Raw genomic sequence first — 14,002 nt, forward strand, 5'->3', positions numbered from 1 at the left:
AGGAGTACTAATCCTAATAGGACTAGGATTAAGGAGTACTAATCCTAATAGGACTAGGATTAGTACATAGTAAATACTAATATTATTTAATACTATTATTTAAAACTATCTGTTATTAAATCTTAACATGGTATCAGAGCATCGATTGAGCGAATCCAGGGATTTTCTTCAAGGATTGTCGAAAAAATCGAACGGTTCATCTTTTTCTCTCATATCAATTTCATTTTTTCTCTTCTTCGAATCTGTTTTTAATGGAGGTTAATGTTGTTCTTCCTTCTGATCTTCTCACACCTTCTGTGTCTGATTCCACTTGTTCTCAGAGTGTACTTACTATTGATTATCATCATCCGTTGTTTCTCCATGCATCTGATGCTCCGAGCTCGATGTCCATTAATATGCCTCTACTTGGCATGGAAAATTACTATCTCTGGCAAGAGTCTATGCAACTTTCTCTCCTCACTCACAACAAATTAGGATTCGTGGATGGATCCATTACTCGTGATACTTTAGGAAAAAAACTACGAGCTGTTATGGGATCGTTGCAACACAATCATAAAATTGTGGATTATGCATAATTTCAGTCGTGATCTGATCAATGGAGTTCTGTTTTGATCTACTGCACATGTGATTTGGGAGGACTTGTGAGAGCAATTCGATAAGGTCATAGCATCACACATGTTCTTGTTGCACAAATCGATCTTCGCACTGACACAAGGAACTCTTCCTATGTCTACTTATTATTCTAAGCTAAAGGATCACTGGGACGAATACAAATTGTTGATGCCTTCACCATGCTGTGGCTGTGCCAGATCCAAAGATTATGCTGCTCATCTACACTATCAGCGACTGCTTCAGTTTCTTATGAAACTTAATGATGGTTATAATCTTGCGAGAATTCAAATTTTGATGAAGTCAAATATTCCTAATTTTAATCAAGCAAATGTGATGATTTTACAAGACGAAAGCCAAAAATTAGCTGCTGGAGGGGGAGGTATGGATCTTCCTGCTCTTTTTACTACTCGATCCACAGGATCCAAATCTAATAAGAATTATGGTATCGTATGTGAATTTTTTCATCTGAGGGGTCACACCAAGAGCCAATGTTTTAAGCTACATAAATGCAGTCATTGTCATCTCAATGGCCACATGAAAGAGAACTGTAATAAGTTAGTTGGTTATCCAGCTGATTTTAAGTCAAAGAGAAAGGATTTTATTGCTGGTGGAAACATGGTGTAGGCCGCAGAAGATCATATTTCAACATCTGTATCATCTGTTTCACCTCTTACAGCCCTATGTTTACTGCTATTCAATATGCACATCTGATGGGCATGCTTAATAATGTTCCTGACCACCAGGCTAGTGTTAACTTGGCAGGTACTTCTCTTCATACTCTTGATAATAATCCTACTTGGACAATTGACACAGGTGTCACTAATCATATGGTCGGTAATAAACAACTCTTATTTGATGGCACTAAAGTAGGAATACAGGTAGTGTACAACTGTCGAATGGAGAATCAACTCAGATCACACATGTAGGAAGTAGTCACTTGACAGGAGGTGATGTCCTCAAAGATGTTTTATGTGTTCCATAATTCAAATTTAACTTGTTATCCGTATCTAAGGCTACAAAGCAACTAAATTATTGTGCCTCATTTTATCCTGATTTTTGCATCTTTCAGGACCTATCCACTGGGAGGGTGACAGTGATTGGTAAAGAGCAGGGAGGACTTTATATGTCGAAGGGAAAAAGGAGCATTGAACGCTCCAACACTATTAATTCTCTAGCAGCACAGGAGACACCAGATTTCGACTTATGGCATAAAAGAATAGGACATGTGCCCATGACAGTTTTGAAAAAAAAAATCTTGTAAAAATAGTAGTTGTAGTAGCTCTTTTAAGTCACTGTGATATATGTCCTATGGCTAAGCAAGTTAGACTTCCTTTTCAGCATAGTAATAATAGAGCTATTGCATGTTTTGATTTGGTTCATATTAATGTTTGGGGGCCTTATAAAGTTTCGCTTATAATGGAACGAATTACTTTCTCACTTTAGTGGATGACTACTCTAGATGGACTTGGGTGTTTATGTTAAGACTTAAGTATGATGTATCCAGTGTACTTAAAACTTTTGTTGCTATGGTCCTAAACTAGTTTGAAAAACAGATCAAAGTCTTCAGATCTGATAATGGCTCAGAATTCTTTAACAGCACATGTGATGAATTATTCAGAGATCATGGAATTTTGCATCAAAGTTCTTGTCCATACACTCAACAAAAGAATGGAGTGGTGGAAAGACGACACGGGCATATTTTGGAAACTGCTAGATCTATAAAATTTCAACATAATTTGCCCTCGAGGTTTTGGGGATGTTGTGTTGAAGTTGTTGTTTACATCATTAATAGAGTCCCGTTAAATGTGCTGGGAAACAAATAATCTTTTGAAATGCCTTATAATAGAATGTCTTCCTTGTCTCATTTAACGGTGATTGGTTGCCTTTGTTATGTCACCATGTTACCTAGATAGGATAAATTTAGTGCCAGAGCAGTGAAAAAATGTATTTTGCTTGGATATGGTCTATATCAGAAAGGGTATAAAGTATATGATCCTGCCAGAGTCAAGTTTTCCTTAGCAGAGATGTCTTTCATGAAACTGTGTTTCCTTTTGTTACAAAAGATACTACAACCATCTCAAGTAATCCTAATCCATATCTCATCATTGATTCTCCCACTTCAGTTACTATCTCTGTCCCTACTACATCAGAAACCACTCAACCTGATCACACTCATCCTCCTTCTCCCATTGCCAGTCCATCTAATTCCCGAAATGAGTCACTCCCCTTATTTGATCCTACATTACCTTCACAGACTTCTGGAAGATCCACTAGACAATCCAAACCTCCTATATGGATGAAAGACTTCATTATTCCTACACAGGCTCATGGTCCATCTAACAATACTTGCTTGTATTCTTTAGGAGATGTGTTGAACTATGATTCCTCATCTCCTTCCTACCAAAGTTCCATTACTAAATTTTCTGCTGATATAGAGCCTAAGTCACATGTGCAAAGTGCTAAAGATCCTAGGTGGGTTGAGGCCATGGAAATGGAGGTCAAAGCTCTAGAGTATAACAATACATGGGAAGTTGTGGCCTTACCTTTTGATAAGAGAGTTATTGGTTGTAAATGAGTTTACAAGATTAAATATCAAGCAAATGGAGAGGTTGAGAGGTTTAAGGCTCAATTGGTTGCCAAAGGGTATAGCCAACAAAAAGGGCTTGATTATCAGGAAACTTTTTCTCCGGTGGTTAGAATGGTCACTGTAAGGGCTGTAATTTCTTTGGCTGCTACTAAGCATTGGCACATTCATCAAATGGTAGTATACAATGCTTTTTTGCAAGGAGACCTATATGAAGAGGTGTATATGACTATGCTACAGGGCTAAACTGCTTATCATCAATCTAACCATGTATGCAGATTGCTTTATTCCCTTTATGGCCTTGAATAGGCCTTTCGACAGTGGAATTTGAAGTTTACTACAACCTTAGTTTCTTTTGGTTTCTCCCAAATTCACCTAGACGTCTCTTTTACTAAGAATTCAAAAGGGAAGATTGTAATAATTATTGTATATGTTGATGATCTTTTAAAAAACTGGGGATGATTTGGGTATGATCCAAGACACCTTGCTTACAGTCTAGTTTCAAGATTAAAGACCTTGGGGATCTCAAGTTTTTTCTTGGAATAGAATTTGCTAAGATTGCATCACGGATAGTCATGTATCAGAGGAAGTATGCAGTTGACCTTATTTCTGATTTAGGCTTAGCAGGAGCCAAACCAGTTGGTGCTCCCCTTGAATTACATATAAAACTCACTACTGTAGAATTGGATTGTATTATAGAGGTGGATAATGACCCTCCACTCGATGATGTGAGTTCTTATCAACGACTAATTGGAATATTGTTATATTTGACTCACACGCGGCCTGATATCTCATTTGTTGTACAATCTTTAAGTCAGTTTATGCATTCGCCTAAAGTTTCTCACATGATTGCTGCCACAATAGTCAAATATATAAAACAGTCTCCCGGCCTTGGTGTCCTTCTCTCATCAAATTCCACTTCCATTTTGTCTGCTTTTTGTGATGCAGATTGGGCATCTTGCCCAAACACTCGTCGATTTGTTACTGGATATCTCATCAAGTTTGGGTCATCTCCTATTTCCTGGAAGTCCAAGAAGCAACCCACTATTTCTCGCAGTTTAGCTGAGGCTGAATATCGTTGTCTTGCTTCCACTGTAGCTGAACTTGTGTGGTTAGTTGGCCTATTTGCTAAGTTGAATGTTATTGTATCTCTCCCAGTGCCTTTACATTGACAGCAAGTCTGCCATTTATATTGCTTCTAATCCCGTATTTCATGAGCGTACAAAACACATTGATATTGATTGTCATTTATTCGAGAAAAGGTGCAAGCAGGGTTGATTTCTCTTCTATACTTGTGCACCTCTGAGCAGCAAGCAGATATCCTAACCAAGGGTCTCACTGTCTGTCAACATTCTTACATACTTTCCAAGCTAGGAATGCAAAACATCTTCATTGCTCCTAGCTTCAGGGGGGGTGTTGAGGAATTAACAAATTGTCTCACTGTGCACTGAAGCACTGTTACATTGCCTACTGTAACTAACTTTCAATTAACTAGTAAGTCGGTTATAGCTATGTACAGTTGCTAGTTAGTTTGTTGATTATGATTAATAGTTATTGATTATATATAGTTGATAACACACTATTGTGATGTATAATTGTGGTATTATATTGAAAAGAAGTTCACATTTTCTCTCCCAGTCTTCTTCAATCGGATTTCTTATCTCTGCAATTTCATATATTTCCATGGAAGATATTGAATCTTAACATGGGTACATATGGGAGGCTCATCTTCCTTGGTATCCATTTGGGGTGCAGAAACTTAAGCTCTTCAAGTTCAACTATTGCTATGGAAGAGTTTGTACCAGTAAAGAGTAAAGCACCTTGTGTTTGTTCTTAAGCTATTACTTAACATATAAACTAGGTAATTTGCCCGAGCAAAAATAAATAATAATTGCATTGAACTTGCAACTAATATTTACTAATACCCATACATTAAAAATGATGGGAAAACAGGTTCTTAAAAAAAATATTAGCAATATTCCAACATGATTTTGATTATTTGTCATTATCACATAACTCAAAAACCTCTAATAAATGAATTATTCACAAAATAATAAATCATTGGTCCTTTAATCAACACTAAAAGAAAAATAAAAAATAAAATAAGAGTATATAGACAAAGGCATTTCGCAATAAAAAGAAACTTTTAAGTTGCATGAATTCTACAATTGTGATAATGTCTTAGGAGAAAATTTTAAATTTTTTTAACATATTCAAAAAAAGAAATGACTCTTGAATATGAAAGCAATTATTACTTTTGAACTTGCATATGAATTTCTTCAATTGATAAGTGAGAAATTGCATATCTATGTAAAAATAGATATATGTAAGTTTATATATAGTACTTTTAAGTTATATAATTTAATATAGAATATCAAAACATGAATTCTTAGAATTGAGTACAATAATTATTTTTTTTGCACAATGAACATATATATTATATGTGTATATGTTTAATATAGTCGGAGACAATAACTTTGCAGAAACATAAACAACAGAGTTTAAAACATGTACTCAAAAACAACAATTAATATCATAAGCATATATTATTGAGTGTAAAATAAAAATACCTGGATATGTAAAAATAGAATGAAACAGAAAAGAAAAAATTGAGTTCATTGAATACACAATGTCCCCTTAAGAAAACGAGTATACTCCAATACCAGAGTTTTAAAGAATTTATTCACTAACTGTATTGATACAAAAATAGTGGTGTCAGTAAGTCACTCAACAGGAGAACGGTACACATATATTTGATTTTGCGAAAGTAGAAGAAGAAAATCAAATTTGTTGTTGTTTTGAAATGAGAGGAAATCCCTCTATTTATAGAAAACAAAGGTTAGTGTGAATAGATTTTTACTGTGTCTTATCATAAATGTTAATTACAAATATTTTTAAAAGGTGAAACCCTTCAGAAAGTTCACAATCTTTTATAAATTTCGCAACTTTTTATAATGTCACAACTCTTCATTAAAGTCTCAACTTTTCATAAAAGTCGCAACTTTTGATAAAAGTCATAGTTTTTGATAAAAGTCGAAACTCTTCATTAAAGTAACAATTTTTCATAAAAGTCACAACTTTTAATAAAAGTTGCAACTCTTCGTTAAAGTCACAATTTTTCATAAAAGTCACATCTTTTCATTAAAGAAGAAGGCTAGTTTTGAAAATAAATTAATTTTGCAAAAGTCACAACTTTTGATAAAAATCACAATTTTTCATGACAGTCACAACTTTTGATAAAAGTCTCAACTCTTCATTAAAATCACAAGTTTTCATATAAGTCACATCTTTTCATCAAAGAAGAAGGCTAGTTTGGAAATAAATTAATTCAAAAGGGAATTCTTGCTTGTGGTGGAGCAACATAGGCGAGCCTAAGATTCTCTTCTATATAATTATATGATTATCCTTTATTGAGTTTCATATCTAAATTAAAGTAGTAAAAACGTGAATTTCTTACTTGAACCATACTTAATAGTTAGCAAACATATCTAGACGTTTATCTATAAAATTTTATTCCACCTAATATATATAATTTTTTATTTATTGACATATTAATTTTTAAAATGTATTTTAATTGAATTTATTAAAATCTTAATCTTTATTTTTTTAAGTCAGAGATATCACTATCATAACAAAGAATGAAACCTTGACTAAGAAGATGGAAGAGAAGATTGTGAATATATCCCCATTGGGATAGATTAATTTATAATGATAATGCATAAGTACCCCCTATTCTATGACCGAAATCTCAGAGACACACCTAAATTTAACCTAGATCCTATTATTCCCTTGAACTCATTTTATTCGTATTTGTATGCACCTTTTGTGCTGATGTGACACCTTCAACCACTCAAGTTAGTTGTGTTTGTACACACTCGCTCGCCATGTGTGTAAATTATTTTTTAATTAATAATTATTTTTTAAAGAATATTTCATAATTTTTTTAAAAAATATTTCGTAATTTTTTTTAAAAAATATTCTTTTTTTTATCTTGTATTTAAATTAAGTTCATACACATTTTTTTACTTGCATTCAATTTTTTCTCTTTTATTTTTCTATTGAATTTATTTTCTCTGTCTTTCTTTTTGATTTGATTTCAAATGTGTTGTATTTAAAATAAGTAAATTTTGAACGAAAATTAAAATAAGTGAATAAAATCAAATAAAACATAAAAATATTAAAAAATTAAAATTAAAGGAACATATAAATATTAAAAAATTAAAATTAAAGGAAACTTTTAAATTGTTTTTTTTAAATACACACAATCTATTAAAATAATTAAAAGTGAAAAGATAATACATTAATTAAAAATAATTAAAGTGGAAAGAAATTAAAATAAATATTTTACAAAGAAAGAAACAAAAATAATTAAATATATGTAAGTTTTATTATCAATAAATATGTGTACTAATTAATTATAAAGTTACCAATTAAAAAATGAAATGTTTCCAATTTGTGCACTTATTACTTGCCTTCAAAAGAGTGTGCACACACTCTATGACATGTCAGCGTTTACGGTGTACTTATTTCATCTTAAATTAGTTTAGGGGGTAATATGACTCTAGTAAAGTTTAAGTGTGTCTCTAGAATTTTGGTCATAATCTAGAAGGTACTTATGTATTTTTCCTAATTTATATGATGATAGTTTAACTTTAGCCTTATTGATTTATTTAGATTTTCTAGGATGAAATTATTTTTCCACAGAGTACTGTTGTGTGACAGAACTCTTAACAAAAGAGAAAGTTTATACATATTATGAGAAATTACTTTGAGTTTTGTTTCGCTAACTATTCGATGATAATTTGAATAGAGAACTCTTTTTAAATCAAAGACCCCAGGGCCAATTTATTAAAACAAAATAATATGTTTTTTTAAAAAAATGAGATAATATATGTATGTTTTTTTTACTCTTTTAACTTCAATTAATAATTTCTCTTTTGATAGATAACAATTTTATTTTAAAATATTTATTTTATCTTTGAATGAAATTATTTATAATCACATAAATAATTATAGTTTATTTTAGACACAAGCTTGGAACGAAGGGAATAATAATTTCTTTATTAAATATCGTATCAAATCAAACTATATTACATAAATTAAAACGGCTAGAATAAAAATCATTTTGGGTAAAAGAAAAATTATTTTGGGTCGAAGAGTCAACCCTATGCATGACTTGTTACAACAACACAACAACAATAATAAATACCTAGTGAAATCTTACAAGTAAAATTTAGATAGAATAAAATATATACAAATTTTATTACATCTTATAAAAGTAGAAAGGTTGTGTCATATGACCTTTACTCAAGTTCAACCAATTGTATGCATGGCTTGTTATGATATCTATGTAGGTATCAATTCGATGGGTCATTTGGTGTGACGAATAAAAATAAATATTAATGAATGTAAAAATAATAATAGAATAAATTATTGTATCTTGTTTGAGAAAATTTATACCACAATTTATATCATATTAATAGAATAAGTTATCTCACATACATAGTAAAATAAGTTATCGAGGGATCAGTTGTTCCCAATTAAACACGACACTTAAGTAGTTCCTTAAGCATGCGAAAACGACGCCGCTTCTTAAAATATTTCAACACAAGGAGGGAAAATGGAAAATCCTCCCGCCTTCCCTTTAAAATCCTTATAAACATCAAAAACCTCCCGAGAAGACAGAGTTCTTGAAACCCTAATGGAATCTAAGAGAAATGAAGCTTCCAATCTACACTCAAAGCGAAAAAAAACCCGTTACTCTGCTCAATTGCCTTCCTGTTCAGTTAAAGATTCAATCTTTAACAGAATCCCTGTTCTGCCAGAAGAGGTCGTCACTCAAATCCTGTTACGGCTTCCGGTGAAATCCCTTTTGAAATTCAGGTCAGTTTCAAAATCTTGGCTTGGTTTAATCTCAAACCCTGAATTTATCAACACCCATCTCTGCAAATCTGCAAATAACAAGGATTTCACTCATCATAGGTTTATGCTGACTATTTCTCTACCTAAGTATAATCTTACGGACTGTTCTGCTAGTTCTTTGCTTTATGACTGTGCTGCTGAGGCATTGGATTTGGAGTATCCTACAAAAGAAATCCGTAGATCTGTTGAGGTTGTGGGTTCAGTCCATGGGTTAATATGTCTTGTCATTGCGAAAAAATACTTTTTAATCTGGAATCCATCCATTAGGAAATTCAAGAAATTGCCTGAATGTAGAGATGAATTTTGCTTTGGTCACCATTTCTTGTATGGTTTTGGATATGATGAGGTTCATGGGGATTATAAGGTAGTGGCAGGGTTTAATAATGAGGGTTACAGCTATTCATTTCTTGTTTAAGGTTAAAATGTATAGTCTGAATAGTGATTCTTGGACAAGTTTAGAGGATTTTGATAGTGGGGTGCTAGGAACTGAGTCGGGTGTGTTTGTGAATGGGAAACTTCATTGGGCTAATAGTGCTTATCGTCGGTCTGGTTGGGATATCATTTCTGTTGATTTGGCTGATAGTACACGGGGAGAAGTGGAGCAACCTTACTATGCAGAAGGAGATTTTGGTTTGACGCTGGGAGTTTTGGGAAGTGATCTTTCAGTGTTTTGTAATTATCGAAGAATTCAGGCTGAGGTGTGGGTTTTGAAGGAGTGTGGGGTTAAAAAATCTTGGATAAAGATGTTTACCATCGATATTCCTTGTGATCCTAGGATGAGTTATAAGTTTTGTCAATTCTTTTGCATGTCAAATAAAGGTGAAGTTTTGTTTCATTTTGGCTCAACTTTCATGATTTATAATCCAAAGGATCACTCAATCACCCATCGAAGCCCTCATCTAGAGGTTACTGGCTATAATTATGAGGCAAGCATCTATATAGAAAGCCTAGTTTGGCCTTTTTTTCAACGGAAGAAATCAAGGATGCAACAGCTGAGGAGGTTGAAATAGCTCTGATGAGGACAATTATCTGATTAGTAGTAAGACTTCTCTGTATATTCCCCAAGTGTTGTTATACTCTGTTTCCTTTTAAATATTGAACGAGATATTAATTTCTTATCTTCTTCTGCACCAGCTTGGAGTTTTTTCGACTATCTTCTCATTCCTTACTTATTTGGTCAGTCAAAGACTGAATCAACATCCACTCTGGCAGTAACGTTGTTGAGATCTTCATCAAAAAGTAACTTTGAGACTTAGCAATGTCACATTGCATGGTTGAGCATTGTAGGAAGTGACTTTAGCTGTTGTGGTCATGAGAATGGGGCAGGGTACCAAAGGATAGGGTAAATTAGGAGAAGATACTGGAATTTGATTTATTTAAGAAGGTCCCCTCTAGTCATAATTAGATGCAAATACAATTTTTGTCATATTTGTTACTTTGAACATCAATTCTTCATACTATAGTTAATTCTTTTATCATGTTCACATTATCTAAACTCGACTTTAAGAAAATAACTTTTCTATGTTCTGTGATATATTTTACAATATTAAAGTTCAAATATGTGCGAGGTTATTTATCACCAAGTGAGAGATAAAAGCCTGGCTTAAAAAAATTCTAAGTTCAAACATCCACTTGTTATCCTATAACCAACCTATAACGAAGCATCTAAAAATTGATCAATGTCAATTACTCAAGCTATAGGAAGAAAATTAGCCAGTCCTAGTAAGAAAATAATGCCAATAATCTGATAGACTTGCATATCAACTTAATTGAGGTTCAATTTGTTGATTTTTGTCCTTTGTGATCCATTAAATTGAGATAGCTTATTGCTGTGCATTAGTGAAATGATATGAAGGAGAAAAGGGAATGAAGCCAAAATGTGTAATTTCTTTGTGAGTTAGATTTAGTGGAGCTAGAGAGGAGGGGGTTGTTTCTACTTGAAATCCAGCTCTAAATCAACTTAATTTGCCCATTTTTGTAGCATAAAATACTGGACAAGAATGATTGATGCTTGTAATTTATTCTTTGTTTTTTAATTCTTTTTGGTATTTATAGTAGACCATGTATGCTGCTTAAGTTGCACCGTCGTCCATCTTAGACATCAGAGAAGTTAACAGTGCATTCCATGGCAGGTGAAATGCGACAATAACACCTAGGTGGAGCACTTGCTAAGGTTATTGTTTGATATAGGGGGCTTCCCAATAATCTTATTTAGCTAATAACTTAATAGGGGAAAAGGCGGAAACACAAGACTTCTGGAGCAACCTTAAGGTTTGACATAGTGTTCACTGTAGGTATTTACCTTGTTTCTAATATTAAATCTCTTGTTTTCTTCAGCATTAGTTTGGAGTTTTTTGTGCTTCTAATACCTAGCTGTAATTTGACTTTTAGACTATCTTCTCATTCTTTGACTTATTGGTCAATCAAAGTCAGAATCGTCTTTCACTTTGGCAGCGATGTTAAGTGGTAAATTTCAAGGGTAAAGTATTTTAGGATGCAAATTTAGCTATTGTTGTCATGATAGTGCGGTGGGGTATCAAAAGACAGGGTAATGTAGGAGAAAATGGTGCGGGGAAGAGGACACTGGCTATTGTAAAATAAACGGAAATACAATTTTTTCCATCTGTTTTCTTCACAGATTTTTTTCCTTCCTACAATAGTGAATTCTTTATTGTGCTCGAGTATCTATAATTTGACTTCCTAGTTTAAAACAAATAAGTGTTGTACATTCTGTTCGTCTTTCACATATTAAAGTGAAAATATGTGTGATGCTCATGTATCAGTAATTGAGAGATGCAAACCTCAGTTTAAAGCATTTCTAATTAATACTTGTTGTGCAATCAACAATCTATCATGGTACTTTGAAAACAAACCAAGTCATTGTAGCCAAGCTATAACGAGGAAAAATTAGCTAATCCTTGTCAGTAACAATGTCAAGAATTCAATAGACATGCATTAAGTTTTACTGTGATTTAATTTGTTGATTTACGTCATCGTTGATTAGTAATTGAGGAAGCAGGAGAGGATGTAGTGAAGACCAAGCAACTTATTGGCCTGCAGTGTGTGTTCAAATTCTTAACGAGTTAGATTTACTGGAGCTTGATTGGTTAAGTTGGTTGCTCTAACTCAACTGGTTACCCTTTTATTGGCAGCATAATATGTAGTAGGATCAGCATGACAACCGCTTGATGTTGCATCATTTTTCATCTAGACGCCAGATTAGTTAACAATGCTATGTTTGTTTTGTGTTCAATGCTTAGAAGTTGAATGGAAGCAAGTTTGACAATGCAACTCGTCTCTTTGCTTAGATAACACATCAGTTCTAATGAAAGTGATGTTTGCGTGAGAATTGTTTACTGATATGTACTATTGAACTTTCAGGACGTGAATGCTGATGCTAGGAACAACTAATCTACTACTTATCTGAAAGGATTGCAATGATGAAGAAAGGATGTCTTTTCTCTGTTTTTACTGTTTCTTGTTTTTGGGTCCTAAAGATATAAAGTTGCATTAAGGTCCTAACGCTATTTAGTTGTCATTTTTCTGGTTCCTTGTCATTTTGTTGCTATAAATTATGATAACGTACTTGAAATGAGATGAGACTAGCATTATTATTCCAATGAAGCTTCTTTTTACAAACTTACCTATTTCATGGAATGACACCTCATCGTTACTTCTCCAAGAATCAATATTTAAACTATCATGTCTGAAAAAAAGGCATAATATGTAAACGTGCCTTATAATTTGATCTCACTTGACATCTATGTCTTCCAACTTACAAGAAGACATGTTTATATGGATTTGTCAATTTATTGAAGAAAGACGTCTGTTTATGTGGAATCCATAAGAAATTCGAGAAATTCCTCATCTCTGGAGAGTTGTGTGTCACGTCTCGCCAATTTTTAGAGTGTAAATAAGTAGGGACTTGTAAAGTAATTCTTATTTATACTTTTGTCTCCTAAGAAGTAGTATAAATAGGGGGACTCTCATTTATAAATCATTTATTCAAGTAGTAAGCAATCTTCCAAGTAATATAAAAGCTTTCTTCCAATCTTCTCAAGTCTTTCTTTACATTCTTTTAGCGATCGTAGTCTTAAAAACTTAATTGAGCTTACAAGATCTTAAAAAAATAGTGAGTAAGTTGTCAAGTGTCGCACGGATCATTAGTGAGACTCTAAGTCCGTAATATAGGGGTTTCAAATTCATGTGTGATTTTGGATAGGCCTTTTGGATATGATGAGCTTCATGATAATTATAAAAAAGCGTCAGGTTTCCAAAATTTGAGTTATGACAATTAACATCTTGTTAATTTCAAAATATAGTCTGAATAGTGATGTTGTGCAACAAGTCCATTATGTTTGAGAAGTGATCTTTGTATGTTTTGTAACTATAAGAGAATGCATGCCGATGTGTGTCTTTCGAAGGAGTATCGTGTTAAGGAGTCTTGAACAAAGATTTTACATCAATATTATCTTCCTAATGATCCTGTGGGTGATCAGTTTGTCTATTCTTTTGCATGTGAAATAAACACTACCAAAAAAAGGTCAAAACCCAAAAAAAGATGTGAAATATTTTAACTTATTATTTTGTTTTAGCAAAATTGACCTCCGGAGGTTAATAGTTTGCAAAAGTAAATATATTTGTTGAGTATAAACAAAGAAAATGGAAAATATTAAACCGACTAATGAGATTTGTACACGAGCACTACCTCAATTCAAGGAGGTGAAATCATGTGTTAAGGGTGTTCAAAATATGTTATTTAATCATTTCGTGTGATATGTTACTTGTATATATAATATTTTTTTTCGACGAAGGGTGTTCAATTGGACACCCCGACCACCATGTGACTACACCACTGCTTCCAATAATAGTAAGGAGGGTGGG

At 33.0% G+C, this 14,002-nt stretch overlaps 2 protein-coding genes across 5 annotated transcripts; both read left to right on the plus strand.

Annotated features, from left to right (window-relative positions):
• Positions 1 to 3,771: 3,771 nt before the first annotated feature.
• LOC107009900 (uncharacterized mitochondrial protein AtMg00810-like) lies at positions 3,772 to 4,368 on the plus strand. The gene has a single exon (XM_015209206.1). It carries the CDS (start codon positions 3,772 to 3,774, stop codon positions 4,366 to 4,368), a length of 597 nt encoding a protein of 198 aa, XP_015064692.1.
• Positions 4,369 to 8,802: 4,434 nt separating this feature from the next.
• On the plus strand, positions 8,803 to 12,758 carry LOC107009321 (F-box/kelch-repeat protein At3g23880-like). 4 transcript variants are annotated; one of them, XR_003576317.1, is made up of 3 exons: positions 8,960 to 9,079; positions 11,251 to 11,412; positions 12,500 to 12,758. XR_003576317.1 is itself a non-coding variant. In XM_015208631.2 (2 exons), exons 1-2 carry the CDS (start codon positions 8,898 to 8,900, stop codon positions 9,531 to 9,533), a joined length of 537 nt encoding a protein of 178 aa, XP_015064117.1. In that variant the 5' UTR covers positions 8,803 to 8,897; the 3' UTR covers positions 9,534 to 9,668. The 4 variants fall into 4 exon arrangements, 1 of the variants encoding a protein (XP_015064117.1); XR_003576318.1 differs by having other exon boundaries at positions 11,251 to 11,408; XM_015208631.2 differs by lacking the exons at positions 11,251 to 11,412; positions 12,500 to 12,758 and adding an exon at positions 9,179 to 9,668 and having other exon boundaries at positions 8,803 to 9,079.
• Positions 12,759 to 14,002: the final 1,244 nt, after the last annotated feature.

Source organism: Solanum pennellii, chromosome 2 (assembly GCF_001406875.1).
Source record: "Solanum pennellii chromosome 2, SPENNV200".
Classification (NCBI taxonomy): domain Eukaryota; kingdom Viridiplantae; phylum Streptophyta; class Magnoliopsida; order Solanales; family Solanaceae; genus Solanum; species Solanum pennellii.